Raw genomic sequence first — 18,082 nt, 5'->3', positions numbered from 1 at the left:
GTGCTGGACTATGAGAGCCGCCCCGATCCCTTGCGCCGCGTCTCCTTGAAGCGCCCGCTCCATCTTCGCCCCGTCCCACCGCATCGCAGCACTGACCCCTGCCCCTGCTTGACCCCCGCCCCATGTCTTTATTTATTTCCCCCTTCTGCCGACCACATGTACAGTTTCACTTTAATGCCTGACTTTCCGGCCGCTCGGGCTGGATTTGGGGGTTCCACCTATAGACCAACCTCTACAGGCCGGTCGGGCGGGCGGCCCCAGGGTGTCTGACTACTGAACGGGACTGAGAGCAGCAGTGGCTCGCTGTCTGTCTTCAAACTACTGAGCTGATGAGACACTGGCGCAGCAACAACGCCGCGGCTCCAGGTCTTTTTTTTTTTTTTTTTTTTTTTTACGGCGGCGCATTGCTGACATTTCCCACCCGGCCGGGACTGCACAGGTATGCAGGAGGCGGCATGTGCGCCAACAGGCAAGCTCATTCCGCAAGCTAACAACGCCACATTTCAGCCAAACCTCGCTACACTCCATTCTGGGAAGAACTGGAACAGGGTTTATTCCAACCCCCCACCTCCCCCCACCTCCATCCGCCCCTCCCTCGTCTAACTGCTTGTTGCTGCCACGCTAGTCTAGCGGTGCTGCGACACCAGCAACCGCAGGGCCCGACTCGCTCCAGTCAAGCTTCAGCATGCTTAGGAGTTTGAAAATATACTTAGGAACACATCAGGTCCAAATCACAGGGTTTACCTTCTCTTTCCTCACAGGACACCTTAACACAGGGGTGTCCCAAATGCAGCCCCGGGGGCCGTTTGTGGCCCGCAGCTGGGTTGTTTTACATTTGAAAAATATCACTTGACAAAACTAAAAAAAAAAAAAAAAGACAAAAAAAAACAGTAGTAATTTCCCTATAATAATGACAAGTTATTTACAGAAAAATGATTAAAGACAAAAGTTTATGAAAATAATGTAATATTATGCGGGGGGAAAATTGTAATACAAAGTTTAAATATTAAAGATAGATGCTTTTTTTGAAGTATTTTTGAAGTAATATGAAAAACAAAATACAAATAAAGTTGTAATTTTGGGCTGCGGAAAAAGTTAGAATGTTATAAAGTCAAGAATAAAGTCAAAATATTACAGGAATAAAGTCATGATTATGAATAAAAAAAAATTCACAAGACGAAAAGTTAAAATAGTTGGAAAATTAAATTTAAAAATTAAAGGAAAAAAAAGCCGAAATGGAAAAAAAGGATATCATTTTCCGAGAATAAATTCCAAATACTATGGGAATAAAGTCCGAATACTATGGGAATAAATTACAAATACTATGGGAATAAAGTCAGAATGCTATGGGAATAAAGTCTGAATACTATGGGAATAAATTACAAATACTATGGGAATAAAGTCTGAATATTATGGGAATAAATTCCAAATAATATGGGAATAAAGTATGAATACTACGCGAATTAATTCCAAATACTATGGTAATAAATTCCAAATACTATGGTAATAAAGTCAGAATGCTATGGGAATAAAGTCTGAATACTATGGGAATAAATTACAAATACTATGGGAATAAAGTCTGAATATTATGGGAATAAATTCCAAATAATATGGGAATAAAGTATGAATACTATGGTAATAAATTCCAAATACTATGGTAATAAATTCCAAATACTATGGTAATAAAGTCAGAATACTATGGGAATAAAGTCTGAATACTATGGGAATAAATTCCAAATACTATGGGAATAAAGTCATAAAATTCCAAGATTATTTCAGAAGAAAACAAGCAGCAAAAATGATGTCAAAACTGAAATGCACTTTTTTCTTGAAACATAAAAACGTCCAAGCGTCATGGTTGCATGGCTTGGACACCCCTGGGTTAAAGGTCACGATGGCCAACGCGTGGTCGCGTTGCTCCAACGATTCTTTAGCTAGCGGGCTAATGCGAGGCGTGATGCTAAAAATAGTACATGAAGTGACCATGGTCAACACTAACTCCTCCCCTTTCCTAGCCTAGCCTACCTTGGCCGGCCCCCCTTGATGCACGAGCGCCCCACCAGGATCAAAGCGGTACTGCGGTAGCGTGATAGCATCTTCCTGTTCCTGCCCCCCTCCCACCCCCACCCCCTCCCGCTACATCCAAAGTGTTGTACAAATGTTGGAAAGCCAATAATGCCCTTTTGATTTTATAATCGCAAATGTTATGTTTTTATAAATATTATTTATTATACAATGTATATATCTGTATGACTGAACTAAGATTATATATTTGAACAACAAAGCTGCCTTGTGGTGTTTTTGGGAGTCCCAACGAAGCGCACGCACACACGCACACACGCACACACACACACACACACACACAAGCACACACACACACACCAGGGAGCGGGCCATCATCATTTATTGACCTGTGCTAAAGACGACAATAAGACAAGGAGGTCCGTGGAATGATCCAAAGATATGTGTACAATCATATATCATATCATATATTATACACAACTCTTCATTTCTCTTAGCTTTCACACGCTGCTGCTGAGGAAGAGGAGGAAGAGGAGGAGGAGCCGCTGGGGGACAGAGGACACTACAGTCGCCATCTTACCCCGGTCCAAAGGCCTCGTTGTGGCTCCGCCCCCTCTATATCGGCACAAAGATGTCGGAGCCGAGTCTGTTTGGGGGAGGCAAATGGTATCAACGAGCGTATTGGGGGGGGGACCCAAATTTTGAGGTTCAGGGGCCAGAATCACCGAGCGAGAGCATGAAGACGGCGTGGAAGCTTGGGGCCATTAGAAGATGAAAGATCACCTCAGCAGGCAGAAATCCTTCGCCATGATTGGTCAGTCGCTCGCACTCCCAATCAGAAGCACGATCACAATCATCCACTAAAAGGGGATGTATGGGGACGTATGGGGATGTATGGGGACGTATGGGGACGTATGTATGGAGACGTATGGGGATCTATGGAGACGTATGTATGGAGACGTACGGGGACATATGGGGACATATGTATGGAGACGTATGAGGACATATGGGGACATATGTATGGAGACGTATGAGGACGTATGTATGGAGACGTATTAGGACATATGGAGACATATGGGGACGTATGTATGGAGACGTACGGGGACATATGGGGACATATGTATGGAGACGTATGAGGACGTATGTATGGAGACGTATTAGGACATATGGAGACATATGGGGACGTACGGGGACATATGGGGACGTATGTATGGAGACGTACGGGGACATATGGGGACATATGTATGGAGACGTACGGGGACATATGGGGACATATGTATGGAGACGTACGGGGACATATGTATGGAGACGTACGGGGACATATGGGGACGTATGTATGGAGACGTACGGGGACATATGTATGGAGACGTATGAGGACATATGGGGACATATGTATGGAGACGTATGAGGACATATGGAGACATATGAGGACGTATGTATGGAGACGTATGAGGACATATGGAGACATATGTATGGAGACGTACGGGGACATATGTATGGAGACGTATGAGGACATATGTATGGAGACGTATGAGGACATATGGAGACATATGGGGGCGTATGTATGGAGACGTACGGGGACATATGTATGGAGACGTATGAGGACATATGTATGGAGACGTATGAGGACATATGGAGACATATGGGGACGTATGTATGGAGACGTACGGGGACATATGTATGGAGATGTATGAGGACATATGGGGACATATGTATGGAGACGTATGAGGACATATGGGGACATATGAGGATGTATGTATGTATGGAGACGTATGGGACATATGGGGGCGTATGGAGACGTATGTATGGAGACGTATGAGGACTTATGGAGACATATGAGGATGTATGTATGGAGACGTATGGGGACATATGGGGGCATATGGACACGTATGCGGACATATGGGGACATATGGAGACATATGAGGGACGTATGGAGACATATGGGGGACGTATGAAGACATATGGGGGACGTATGCGGACATACGGGGACATATGTGGATGTCTCCCTTCCCGACAAGCTTTTCACGCAGACGCGACTCTCGCTCGGCGCTTGGGGCCCCTGAGCCGTGTCTAGGTGGCGCTATAAGAGCAGAGGGAGGAACTTACGCTCCTTCGTCTCGTAGCAGACTCATGAACTTGCTAACCCTGTAGGTGGCGTCCATCTAGCAGCAAAACACAAAGAAAACACAAAATAAAAAGCTTAGCTTAGCACCCACTTAGTGAGTGGGTGGGGGGGGGTCATACAACGGGGAGCGGCGGTCCGGAAGGTGCACGGGAGGGAGGGGTTAAAAAAGCAGGTTCCTGCTTCTTCAGGTGCACGGTGGTGGCAAAGATGGCGGCGAGCGTGCATACCACAGGAATTACGCAACATCCACATACCGCCGCACAACGCCACGCAACATCCTGGTGCCAGTTAACGCCTTCCTCGTAGTAAATCACAGCAGCACACGTGTGTGCGGCGGCTTGAACCTTCCCATTGGAACGGAGGACGTGCAGGCCCCCCCCCAGGCCGCGTGACAAACACCTCCGAGTCGTCTTTGCATGAATTAAAGGCACATGTTCGCTCAACCTGTCACCCCCCCAAACCCCCCCCCCCACCAGCCTGGATGACTTTTGGGAAGCGAGGACGTGTGTGTGTCCTCGTGACTGGAAGTTGGACGGCGAGCGCTGTCAAGTATGAGCGTACAGGAAGTGGCGACCGCACGCTGTCTCATTGGACGTGACGCACGGCGGACGCTTGTGTGCTTCGGCGAGGTGACGCTCTGGCGACCAGATGCGGGAGGACGAGTGTCTGGAAAACACTTGTGGCCACGCCCACTCGCCATCATAGAAATACATATATGACTAATCATTCTTGGAATATTTTATAAGTTATTCTAAAAGTTATATTCACTTTTTAGATGGTTTTATTCAATACTTTTTACCCAAGATCATTTTACAAAAATGACAACTTTGTCATCATAGTCCAATGTATTTTTATTTTATTTTAATGAAATTATTTTTCCTTATAATCTTAACATTTTTTTTATTCTAGGAAAATTACAACTATTTTTCTTATTTACATATTTTGACTTTTTCTGGTTCAATTACAGCTGTTTTTTAATTTAAATTTTTATGATTTATTTGGTTTATTTATTTTTATTATTATTTATTATTATAATTTATTATTTATTTAGTCTTCTATGTATTCGTTTTTATTGTTTTTATTTTATTTATTGTACATTTTCTTCTTGTATTATTACTACTTTATTTCCATAATATTAATTAATAAATTTTTCTAAAAAATAGTTTCCGAAACTTTCTTTAATATTTCAAATTTATGCTCCTAAAATGACATGATTTTTCCTCATAATATTACATGATTCTTGTAAAAATAAGACTTTTTCTAATTAAATGACAACTTTTTTCTTGTAATATTTTGTATTTATTCTTGTAAAATTACTACCCCTTTTTCAACAACAAAAAAAATGTTTCTTGTAATATTTTTTTTTAATGTGCCACTAGGCACAAATGGCCCCCAGGCCTCACTTTGGACACCCGTGTAGTAGACATAAGAAAATTTTGGGAAATGATATGATGTAAATAAATGCTGAATAAGAATAAGGATAAAGTGGTACTACTACGAGGAAGAATACTACCATAAGAATACTACCATGTCAGTAGCCCACACGTGAAAGAGATGAAACATTCAAGAAAAATCAGAATTTTGGAATTTGTGATATTAGGAATAACAAAGCAAAGTGAAGTTGTGATTTTTGGAAAATTAGGTTTGGTAAAATGTCACCATATTGGAAAAACACAATTTAAGAAAAGTGAAGTTGATATTAATAATAGAATTTTTCACCTACAGTATGAAATATACACGACAAAACGCGAAGTAGAAAGTGGAAAAGTTGCATCCATTCATTGTTCGCTCTGTGGCCCTCATTGGAAAAACGTTTAGACACCCCCGGTCTCCATTATGTCTACATTATGTGAGTGTAAAGATAACTATAGGGGTGTTATTTCATGTCTGGAGGGCTCTAATAAAGGTAAAAATAACATCTAAAAGGTCATAGACAGGTTTGTATGTCTTATTTTCTCCTATTATGTCTACTGTATTAGGCAATACGAGTATAAAGGTGACTATAGGGGTGCTATGGCATGTTTAAAGGACTCTAACAATGTTAGAACTGTATTTAGAAGGTCCTAGACGATACAAGCTTACCTGTGACGCCATTTCAATGAGCATGATTAACTTTTTGATGCCGATCCACAGGTGCTGGCCCTTGACGGCGTTGGCGATGACGGCCCTCTCCTTCTCCTGGAAACTTCCCAGCAGCTGAGAGGAGCACACACAAGAACATCTCAACAACTGGGAGGGATTTCTCCTTTTGGGCGCCTGTGGATTTTACCTCCAGGGCCTCCACCAGCTGCTCGCCCCTGGAGATGTTGGGAATGTGGATGGTGGTGCTGAAAGCGTTCAACATCTCCATCTCCTTCAGGACGTCTTTGCAACTGCTGGTGCCGATGATCAGCAGCTTGCGACCCTGAAAGACCACCACAATGTACCCCACCGTATCCCGTGTGGTATTACGTCAACGTGCTAAAACAACCCCTGCTACCACCATAGGTGGAGATGCTATGATGTGCTGTGATGCTCGCAGAGGAGACAAACACAGCCAAGAAGAAAAGAAAATAAGTGTAGCTGAGCTAAGCCGGCGAGCTGGAGGAGGACCAGGAGAAGGAGCGGCAGGAGAGTGGCGAGCAGACGGGGGGATTATGGCCGCCGGCTGCCCCCCCATGGCGTGGGGGGTTGCGATGCTGCATGCAGATGAGGTGCCACACAGGCGGCGGCGCTGCCAGGTCCCGGCTCTCTCACAGAGCCCATTCTCCTCCGTGTCGCCCCCGGCCTCCCCCCGGCGCCCCGCTGGGCCCTGCGCTTCACAGGGCCGGAGGAGCACGGCGGGCCAGGCATTCAGCGGCCGGCCCCGCGCCACTTCTCATGCACATGCGGCCGTATAGCACGCCGCGCTCGCTTTCACAAACCCACCAACAAGCTAGCGGCAAAGAAAGCATGAGAAACCGGGCCTGAGTGGCGCCATTCACCCGCAGCACAACAAACGCTAACAAGCGTCCCCCTCGCGCTCTGCCCATCTCATGCCACTTGCAGCCAAACGCCACCGCCGCCGCCTCCTCCTCCTCCTCCTCCGTGTCGGCTGCTGCCCTCTGTCTGCCGGCCGTGGAGCGACGCCTTCATAGCGGCCTTACCTTTGGAGGAGGTTTCTTCAGCAGAACCAGCAGCGCCTGCAGCACCAGGTTGGAGAACCGTGGGCCGATGGGGACGTAGTCTGACCGTCATCAGGACGACACGCATGGCATTTAGCGTCAATGGCAGCCACGTGAATTCGTTACAAATTCCCGTAAACTTACCCAGCAAACGCTCGATGTCATCCACCACCACGCAGCTCAGCTGAGACTTGTAGGCGTCCTCAAAAACCTGGACCAAACAATCCCAATTATTAGCGCTGCAAGCGGCGCCGAACGGGCCCTCGCACCCCCACCAATCTCATGGTTTGAAGTTGTGGTCTTCGTCATGTGTGCCAGCCTAAAACCCTTGATGACGTAACAGCACCCGTGTGTGTAGTATCCATATGGGCTCCTATGGTCCAAGTGACCAGGACTAGTTCATTTAAATACAACCCCTGGGCCTCGCTGTAAATCAAAATGGCCGACTTCCTGTTTTTTTCGAACATGGGTTCTTGAGGCTTTTTTGTGCGTCCGGTCACGATTGACGTAGCCGACAAATTTGGGGGTGTTCTGTGAAAGTGGACCTGAATTGTTAGTGTTGGGGACCACTGGACGATCCGGTTTTTAGCCAGGCCTTACGTGCCTGGAAATGTTGGAACGGATCCATGACTGATACCCGGTCAATGATACCCGGCTCTTTGAGGTCAGAGTTGGACCAGCGTCCTGCCAGCATGCCTTTAGGGCACCTTTCCCAGTGTTCCCACCAAGCTGGAAGGACGCCGCTGTCCAACATGACTGACCATGAGTTGTGTGTGTGTGTTTATGTGTGTGTACATGTGTGTGTGTGTTACGGAGTAACCTTTTTAATGGCCTGACATTTGGCAATCTCAGAGTGTCCGATCATCTTGTCGGGGGAGCATATCTTGATGAACGGGAACTGCGAGTCTTCGGCGATCTTGGCCGCCAAAGCCGTCTTCCCACTGTTGGGTGGGCCTGCAGAGAGGAACGTGCATCACATGTTGCCCTGTGTGTGTGTGTGTGTGTGTGTGTGTGTGTGTGTGTGTGCGTGTGTGTGTGCACGTTACCCTCCAGCAGCACAGACACCAACGGCGTGTATTCGCTGTTCTTGGTCTGCTGCACCAGCAGCTCCCCGTCGTCCAAGATGGCCGACACCGAGTCGCCCCAGCGGATGATGCCGTTCATGATGAAGCTGGCGTAGTCCTCCTGGTTGGTGCCAAACGCCTGCCGAGGAGCCGTTGAGCTTTTTTTTAATTAAAACTGGCCTCCAATGCTGACGGCATGTGGAAATAAGAACTTTAAAGAACGTTACGGGTTTGATGTCGTTATCCAGCGCCGCCATGAAGTCCAGTCTGCTGACCTGCAGCGTCTCCGCCGTCTCGATGTTGACCTCCACCGTGCTGCTGGCCTGACACACACACAAACACACACACACACACACACACAAAGGAGATGAACATTTCCAGCTCCAACTCCTCGAAGCGCAAAAGGTCAGACGGAGATGAGTCCGGGGAAGATGGGGACGAATCACGTCCATCATACGTCAACACCTGCTAATATCTGCTGCACTGTGTGTGTGTGTGTGTGTGTGTGTAGTCAAGTGTTTCGTCAGCTGTGTAGACTTGAACTTCACTTGGAGATGATAATAATGTGCAATGTACACACACCTGGTGGCCTGATGCAACGCCATCCCAGGAGGCCGCCTCCCCCTCGGGGGACTTGATGAATGGGGGTGTACAGTATGCTTATTTTCTCTCTTAGTATCTTAGTACTACATGTATGCAGTAGTATCACGACATGAGACGTGACCATATCTGTATATTAGATATCGGTCGGAAAGCCAATATGGTTCATCTAGTATGGGTGCTGGATGAACACCCCCCCCCCCAACCGCCGACCTTGATGTGTCTGTTCATGGCGGTGGACTGGGCCGCCCTGACCAGCCCCTCCAGTTCGGCGCCGCTGTAGTTTTTGGTCTCGCCGGCCAGCTCCTTGATGTCCACGTCGCCGGCCAGCAGCTTGTACTGACGCATCTTTGCCGTGTGGATGTGCAGGATCTGAACGCGGCCCTTCTCGTCCGGCAGGCCTGTCACACGGGGAGCGGCGGTTGAGCGTGCGAGGCGCCATCGCCGCCGCAAGATGGGAGCCGCCGTATGCACGCCCTCTTACCGATCTCCATCTTGACTTCCAGCCTTCCGGGTCGCAACAGGGCCTCGTCAATGAGGTCAGATCTGTTGGTCATACCTGAAGGGGAGGGGCCACGGCGCGGCTTTACATTAAAAAGGGGCGGGGCTTCACCGTACACGCACTTACCTATGACAAGGATGTTGTTGAGCTGCTCCACGCCGTCCATCTTGGACAGCAGCTGGTTGACCACGGTGTCGTGCACGCCCGTGCTGCCCGTCATGCTGCCTCGCTGCTTGCAGATGGCGTCGATCTCGTCGAATATGATGATGTGGAGGCCGCTGTTGGCGCCCAGCTGCACGCCACATGCGGGGGAAAAGTCACACCGCATCAAACGCCGAGCCAAGCGACACTTGTATCATAAATCTGACAACGCTGGTGAATGGACAACAGGCCGGGGGGTGGGGGCGTGTGTGTGTGTGGGTGGAGGGGGGGGGGGTCCCCTCCATCCACACACCTGTCAGTCTCAGCATTTAAAGCAGGTGTGTGTGTGTGTGTGTGTGTGTGAGGGCAGGTCCAGCATTAGGTCAGCCCCTCATTAGGTGGTGAAGATTGAGGTTCAATGAGAGCGTCCCACTGTCCAAACTGACCACCAATGCCTCACACACACACACACACACACACACACAACATGAAGAGTTATTATCATCTTGCTGCACCTAAAGGGCAGATCTGTCCACTCCTGCAGAAATTACTTGGTTCTGTTTGGCCCCCACCACCACCTCCTTGCAGGCTCTAGTCATGGTCTTCTTCCACACCAAACTCCGCCAGGCATGCCTCTACGGAGCCTACATTGTGCACTTCCGACAATAGTATATTTTTCTTTTCAAGCGTTACTCCAGAAATAGATGACGAGAATATGAAACATGAGCTACATTAGGGACTCCAAGGTCTAGAAAGATCCATGTGAATCGTGCGTGCCATATCTCACCCTCTTCTGTTCGTCCTCGGCGTCGGCAAAGAGTTTGCGGATGTTGGCCTCCGACTCGCCCACGTACTTGTTGAGGATCTCGGGCCCGTTGACGATCTTGGGCTCGCGGGCGTTGAGCATCTTGCCGATCTGGCGCGCCATCAGAGTTTTACCGCAGCCGGGGGGGCCGTACAGCAGGATGCCCTTGACGTGCTTGCAGCCTGGACATAGACACCATCATAGAAACCATCATAGACACCAACGTAGAAACCATCAAAGAAACCATCATAAACACCATCATAGACACCAACGTAGAAACCATCGCAGACACCATCGTAGACACCATTGCAGAAACCGTCATAGAAACCATCGTAGTCACCATCGTAGACACCATCATCGAAACCATCGTAGACACCATGGTAGACACCATCGCAGAAACCGTCATAGAAACCATCGTAGAAACCATCATCGAAACCATAGTAGACACCATCGTAGAAACCATCGTAGACACCATCGCAAAAAACATCGTAGACACCATCGTAGACACCATCGCAGAAACCATCTTAGACACCATTGCAAAAAACATCGTAGACACCATCGCAGACACCATCGTAGACACCATCGCAGACACCATCGTAGAAACCATCGCAAAAAACATCGTAGACACCATCGCAGACACCATCGTAGACACCATCGTAGAAACCATCGTAGACACCATCGTAGACACCATCGCAGACACCATCGCAGACACCATCGTAGACACCATCGCAGACACCATCGCAGACACCATCGCAGACACCATCGCAGACACCATCACAGAAACCATCGTAGACACCATCGTAGAAACCATCGTAGACACCATCGTAGACACCATCGTAGACACCATCGTAGACACCATCGTAGACACCATCGTAGACACCATCGTAGACACCATCGTAGAAACCATCGTAGACACCATCGCAGACACCATCGCAGACACCATCGCAGACACCATCGCAGACACCATCGTAGACACCATCATACTTAGAGCTTATATTAGAGCTTCATATTTGAGAAGTACAGGTGGACATTCCACTGAAAGCTTATGAATCAGCATGTCACACAAGCTGCTCCATCTTGGGCTTGAACCCAGCAGAGGAAGGCTACAGATGGTTCGACTCGGCCCAAAGTGGCGTGTCGGTACTCGGATGATCCCGTGACCCGTATGGCACGGCTGACCCCCAACCAGTGAAAAAGGTTTGGTTCAACAGCGGTGACGTACGGCTCTGTGGCCTTCAGCAGGGCCATTTGCACCTGCATTATGACATTTGGGCCGCACTAATTGGGCGGCTCCCCCCACCGATAAACATCTGAGCTGCCATTTGGGGCTGCTGAGGGAGGGAGGAGCGGCCAGGTGGGAAGTGGTGTTTGGGTCCAGAGAGAGAGAGACGCCAGCGAAGCCTCTGTGACGTCTGTGGGAGCCGAGCTCCAATTAGATCCCCACACGCTATCAGGCCTGTCATCTCCGCACAGCTGGACACAACAAAAGGCCGGCTAAATGTCACCAGCTAGTGTGTGAAGTGAAACAAGGTGTGTATTCTCCAACGTCTCCCCAGAACGGGTCCTTACAGGCCTGCTGGCGAGGCCGATGAGTCAGCGGGACAAGAAGAGGTAGAAGACGACGTGTGGATCATGTGACACGTGTCAAATATGTCACCCACCACAAGCTAGCCTACATGCTAACCGCTAAATGGGACTCCTGCTGACAGAGGGTGCTCGCCGTCACTGTCGCCGCCACCATTGATTGATGGAGTGATTGATTGAACTCCTGAATAAGTCCTGCTACTTCCTGGATCAGCATCACCTACCATTAGTCCACAAATATGCATTTTCCATATTGTGGGCCGAAATGAAGCATTTTCAAGCATACAAATGGACATAAGAACTAACATACAAATACAGGAAGTGGTTCCAGACCTGACCGTGATAAGAACATTTCCACAAAGTACGATTCCTTATTCATAAATGAAATATGGCAGAGCATAAAAATATCATGGTTACAACCCTCTATATACGCTTTTTAACATATAGAGCCCTCTAGACATGAAATAGCACCCCTATAGTCACCTTTACACACCTATTGCCAATATAGTAGACATAATAAGAGACAAAAATTGGGCATAAAAAACCTGTTTGACCTTCTAAATACGGTTTTTAACATTATTAGAACCTTCTAGGCATGCAGACACATGCCTATAGTCACCTTTACACTCCTATTACTCATTAAAGTAGACATAATCAGAGAAAATAAGACATGGAAGACAAAGAAAACTGTTTACGACCTTCAAAATGTGGTTTAACATAATTAGAGCCCTTGAGGCATAAACTAACACCCCTATAGTCACCTTTATAGTCCTATTACAGTAGACCCTATTACCTAGTAGACATAATCAGAGAAAATAAGACATGGAAATCAAAGAAAACTGTTTACGACCTTCAAAATGTGGTTTAACAAAATTAGAGCCCTTGAGACATAAACTAACACCCCTATAGTCACCTTTATAGTCCTATTACAGTAGACCCTATCACCTAGTAGACATAATCAGAGAAAATAAGACATGGAAATCAAAGAAAACTGTTTACGACTTTCAAAATGTGGATTAACATAATTAGAGCCCTTGAGACATAATCTAACACCCCTATAGTCACCTTTATAGTCCTATTACAGTAGACCCTATTACCTAGTAGACATAATCAGAGAAAATAAGACATGGAAATCAAAGAAAACTGTTTACGACTTTCAAAATGTGGATTAACATAATTAGAGCCCTTGAGACATAAACTAACACCCCTATAGTCACCTTTATAGTCAGTATACAGTTTTTAACATTATTATTATAATGACAGCAATAAGACATAACATAGACTCTCACATGTTAGCATTGGGAGAGCTCCTTGTGGTTGTTCCTTTTTTACTTCCTGCTCTGCACTGTACTTCCTGTGGCAATCGTCTCACTACAGTGACATGACTAGTGACACCTAGTGACCAGTGGGAAATGCATGGGGAGAACATGCAAACCACAGAGATGCCAAGCGGTGATTCCAACCCAGGTCTTCGGATGTCCTGACTGTGCGGCCCCCATGCTAACCACCGTAGGGGTCCATTTAGGTGGCTAGGAATGACTACACCGTATATCATCCACAGTAGGAAGTCAGGTGTGGACAACAAACAACAACCACAACAATGAAACGTGTGATAAAAATGCGCGGCTAGCGGATGTACCATAGCAAAGACAGGAAGGAACTCACCCATCTGTTCCACGATGTCTGGAGGGAAGACTCGAGAGGCGAAGGCTCGACGGAAGATGTCGGAAAACTCCTTGTCAAGGCCTCCGATGCCTAGTTTCTCAAAATTCCAGTCCGGGCTGATGATGGACTGGCGAGACTCTCTGGTCTTGGATTTCCCTGCAAGGAGATTCCATTGGACACATATATTTCAAATACAACAAAACAACAACTTAATATTAATATTAATATTGCTACTAAATATCATATGGATGAAAGTTAGCTGCAGAGATTATATGTCTCTATAGTCTGAAATGACAGCTTCCATCATAACAAACCCAGCCTGATGCATCAACAACCAGCCAGCAAAGGTCATCATGGGAAGGAGAACATGTGAGCAGCGCGCCCTCTTGTGGTCACACACGGTATAACTCACCTATCAGCGTCACGGACGAACCATCAGACTTCTCAAATATCACCTGACTGTTGGCCAGCAACAACCCGATGTCAATCTGCACGGGAAAGGACAGTTAGCCAGCTAACTCAGGGGTGTCCAAGGTGCGGCCCGGGGGACAGTGGTGGGCACCAAACTTTACATTCATACAATTAAACAACAGCAAAATGGGGGGAAGCGGTACTTTTACAAGAAAAAGGTCAATATTATTAAAAAATATATATAAGGAGAATAAAGCTTTAACATTACAAGAATAAAATATATCAATCAAATATATCATATATCATATATATTATATACAGATATCAAACTAAATATATCATTTTCAGAATAAAGTCAGAATATTATTAGTAAAAAGGCCAATTTATAAGCAAAAAGATGTTGCTTTTTAAAGTCATTACATTAAAAAAAAGAATGAAGTTGCTAATTTGGGGAAATTAGCTTGGGAAAAAATGTATCATATTAAGATATTAAAAGCATAAAATTACCTTATTGCAAGGAAAAAGTTGGCATCCTACATAAAAAAATGTCATAACATTACGCAAATTATGTACATATATTAGGAGAATAAAGTTTGAATATTAAGAGAAGATAATTGTCATCTTATGGACAAAAAAGACAGACTTTTATGAGAATAAAGTCATAATATTATGAGAAAAAAACATCATTTTCTGAAGCAAAAAGTAGAAATATTAAATGAAAAATATGCATTTTTTTATGTGTTATGTTATGTGATGTGAAAATGGCACTGGGAAAAAAATTACGATTAAAACATGTTTTAAAAAAGAGAACAAAGTTATAATATTCAAAGGATTTTGGGCAATTAGGGCAGGGGAAGAAAAAAAGATGTTACCAAAATAAAATTATAATATTATATTATAAAACTATTAGTATAATATAGAATATAATAATGTCATATACTTGTATAGAGGAAGTTGCATATTGAAAATATTGCGGGAATAAAGTCCTAATATGAAAAGCTCCTACAGTAACTGTGGCGGGAAACCCTGCCGGGAAAGAAGTAAGCCCCGCCCGCATTGACCTTTCGTTTCTTGCCAGAGACGTGGTCTCCTTTCAGGATGCTGGGGTCCATGCCCTCCATGTCCTTCACCAGCACCTCAAAGTCCGTGCTGCCAAACTTGAAGACCATCTGCGAGACAAAAGATGAGGCGGAGTCAGAGGCGGAGACGACCGGGGAAGGGGGGGGGACGCCACACCTGCTGTTGCGTGCTGAAGGCCTGGTTGTGAAACTGCTGCAGGAAGTCGCTGGCCATGGCGTCCGAGTCGTACGGGCTGCTGTCCGTGTTCTTCTTCTGCCGGAAGTCCACCTGCAGGGTCACGGAGCTGACGCACTGCTTGGACTTGTCAAACGTGTAGGGGGACACTGCGGACGGATTCAACGCGCGACAAGTCATGTCAAGGTCCTTCAAGTAACATAAAAAGCAAATAAGAGTTTTCCTCTCACCTTCCACATCCTGGCCGATTGATAGACCGGCCCACTTTCTCTGTGGGGGGGTTACAAAAAGAGATGAAGTGATTGGGTGTGTTTTCAAGCACTGATACGGTCTCTGTATAAACACTGTCTACTTTCTCCGGGGTACGCCCGAGCAGAAGAGGAGGTGAGCGTCGTACCTGGGAGCTGGGTCGCGGCCCGACGGCAGGGCCAGGTTAAAGATGGAGGACGAGGAGGCGGGGTTAAAAGGAGGAAGAAGCAGTGACAGAAAGAAAGAAGTTCATGCAAAGAGAGATCCCCCAAAAAATATTCATAATGTCATTTTAGTCGTATAAAGTTCCAACATCAAAGAAAAGTTCATGCCCCCCCCCATGAACTTTTTATTAAGTTCTTAAGTCGCAATAATATGAGAAAGAAAAAAAATAAAGTCAAATAATTGAAATGTTATGAAAATGAAGTCAAAATATTATGAGAATAATTACAGGAAGAAAATTTACAAGAATATTAAAATACGTAGTTGGGGAAATTAAAAAAAAAACATGAAAAAGTCGTATTAAAGCAAGAAAAGGCGCCACAATATTACAATATTATGAGGACAAATAATGTCATTTTATGAGCATGAAGTTATTGTTTTAAAGTCATAATATAACCAGAAAAAGAAAAAATACTTGTACTTTCTGGACAATGTTGTAATATTAATAAAGTAATAAAGTAATAAAGGAGTGAAGCGTAATGTTGGTATGAATCATTTCCAGTTCTATGATAATGCTGAGATGAAATATACTGCATATTGTATATCCCAGCATATCTATATATATATATATATATATATATATATATGTCCCCTGTGTGGATGTCCTCCATATGCTCTACTCCTGATTCAAATAGACTTGGGTGACTAGGCTGCGAATAAATGTCCGACTTGTCATGCTGAAATGTTAGTTAATATAGGACGAGACAATAGTGGGCAGACTCGCATGCCTAGACTTCTTCTTTTGGCTTTTCTCTTTAGGGGTCGCCACAGCAACCATGATGGACACCTGGTGGTAGAAGTGTGACAGGACAGGTGTTGGTACCTGCGGCAGACTGAAGGCGATGGTGCCAACGTTGACGCCGGGGTGCGTGGTCACGGTGAACACGTACGTGTGCGTCACGTTGCGCACCGTCACGTGTCTGCGGGCGACCGGAAACGGAAGTCAGCGTACGTTACCCATCGTCAGAACAGGTTGAAGCAGAACTCACTGTTCAAAGTGGGGCTCCCTCTCGTTGACGACCACAAAGTTGGTGAAGGACAGCTTGTCTGTCGGGCATCGTGCCACCTGCATCACCTGACCAACGCAAGCCCACCACACACGCATGTGTTACTTTGGTTTATCTTCTACTTGTAATGATGAAATAAAGGCCTTTCAGCTTCTAACAGCAAAATTACAGCTTCCTTATCTGCTGATACTTGACCGCCACCGGCTGGTAACATTTATTACATTTATTGACCACAATATATTCTACTTTGTTTACATAACAGAGCGTCTGTTCACACAGGAAGTGATCCAAATGTACCCAAACAACTTATTGTAAGTGTCAACATGTAAAAATAATGGTGTCAACAATGAATTAGCAGGAATAAACATGGATAAAGAGGGTAAAATTAAAAAAAGGTTGTGCGTTTTCCTACTCCTTTTCGGACATGTCGAATTGTGTAAATGTAATCACGTGATGTTCCTCGACTAGCATAACTTTTAGTGCAGCAACACTTCACTTAAGCCTTCACTTAATCACTTAAGCCTAAAACGATAAAACAGTGGTAACTTTCTACTGCTTTGGAGCAAAGTTACGATATTTAAGTGTGGCCTAAACCTGCCGGTGGAAGAAGATTTCCTTTTTCCGGGATGCCAACTTTGAATGGCAGGTCTCGAGGAAACTACAAACCCATTTCAAGTATTTCCTGGACAACTTGTAACACTCTCCGTCGCTAAAGTAGCCGGGAGTGTGTTTTAAGTGTTTATTCAAGTGACACTCACCTTTGTTGTCATCTTTGTGTGGAGAGTTTGACGCCAGTTGAAGTGCAAACTATCGCCAGGACTCCGGCTTCCGCTGACAGAGCAGCAACAACGCTCGACCACGTATCGCGAGAACCGGCGAGATCTGATGGCGACACGTGAAAAACACATAAGGTGTATCCACATGACGCGATTTATATATTTTTAACTATATTGTGAGCGATACAAGCATACCGGAACAATTGATTGTTATTGCAGTATATAAGAGGCACAACAATTCCTAACACGGGCTAGCGTTGCGGCCGTAATTCAACTAAAAAGTAAACTAAACTAGCTAAACTCCTACGTGACGTCATTTCCTGTCCGCCGTGGTTTTGTGTTCCCCGTGCAGTGGAACATATATTTTCTGGCCAAACACGAATTAGGCTCATTACAATATTTAAAATGTATAGTATCCTAAACGTTTTTTAAATGTTTAATAATCAGCTGTTCAAACTTGACTTTTATCCGAAGAGGGCAAGTAGCATTTTAAGCTAAGACACGTGTCCAAG

At 45.6% G+C, this 18,082-nt stretch overlaps 1 protein-coding gene across 1 annotated transcript; it reads right to left on the bottom strand.

The window, feature by feature from the left end:
- Positions 1-2,375: 2,375 nt before the first annotated feature.
- On the bottom strand, positions 2,376-17,692 carry LOC131126366 (vesicle-fusing ATPase-like). The gene is made up of 21 exons (XM_058068814.1): positions 17,553-17,692; positions 16,777-16,862; positions 16,611-16,707; positions 15,547-15,586; positions 15,299-15,465; positions 15,124-15,231; positions 14,064-14,139; positions 13,652-13,807; positions 10,385-10,584; positions 9,583-9,748; positions 9,439-9,513; positions 9,168-9,355; positions 8,582-8,677; positions 8,337-8,493; positions 8,111-8,244; positions 7,435-7,501; positions 7,273-7,352; positions 6,417-6,551; positions 6,230-6,343; positions 4,129-4,184; positions 2,376-2,668 (listed from the first exon to the last, which is right to left on the bottom strand). The coding sequence occupies exons 1-21, from the start codon at positions 17,562-17,564 to the stop codon at positions 2,638-2,640; spliced, it is 2,241 nt and encodes a 746-aa protein (XP_057924797.1). The 5' UTR covers positions 17,565-17,692; the 3' UTR covers positions 2,376-2,637.
- Positions 17,693-18,082: the final 390 nt, after the last annotated feature.

The sequence above is a fragment of the Doryrhamphus excisus genome, chromosome 3 (genome assembly GCF_030265055.1).
Source record: "Doryrhamphus excisus isolate RoL2022-K1 chromosome 3, RoL_Dexc_1.0, whole genome shotgun sequence".
NCBI lineage: Eukaryota > Metazoa > Chordata > Actinopteri > Syngnathiformes > Syngnathidae > Doryrhamphus > Doryrhamphus excisus.
Note: the sequence above shows the minus strand (reverse complement) of the source record. Positions and strands in the feature narration are given on the sequence as shown.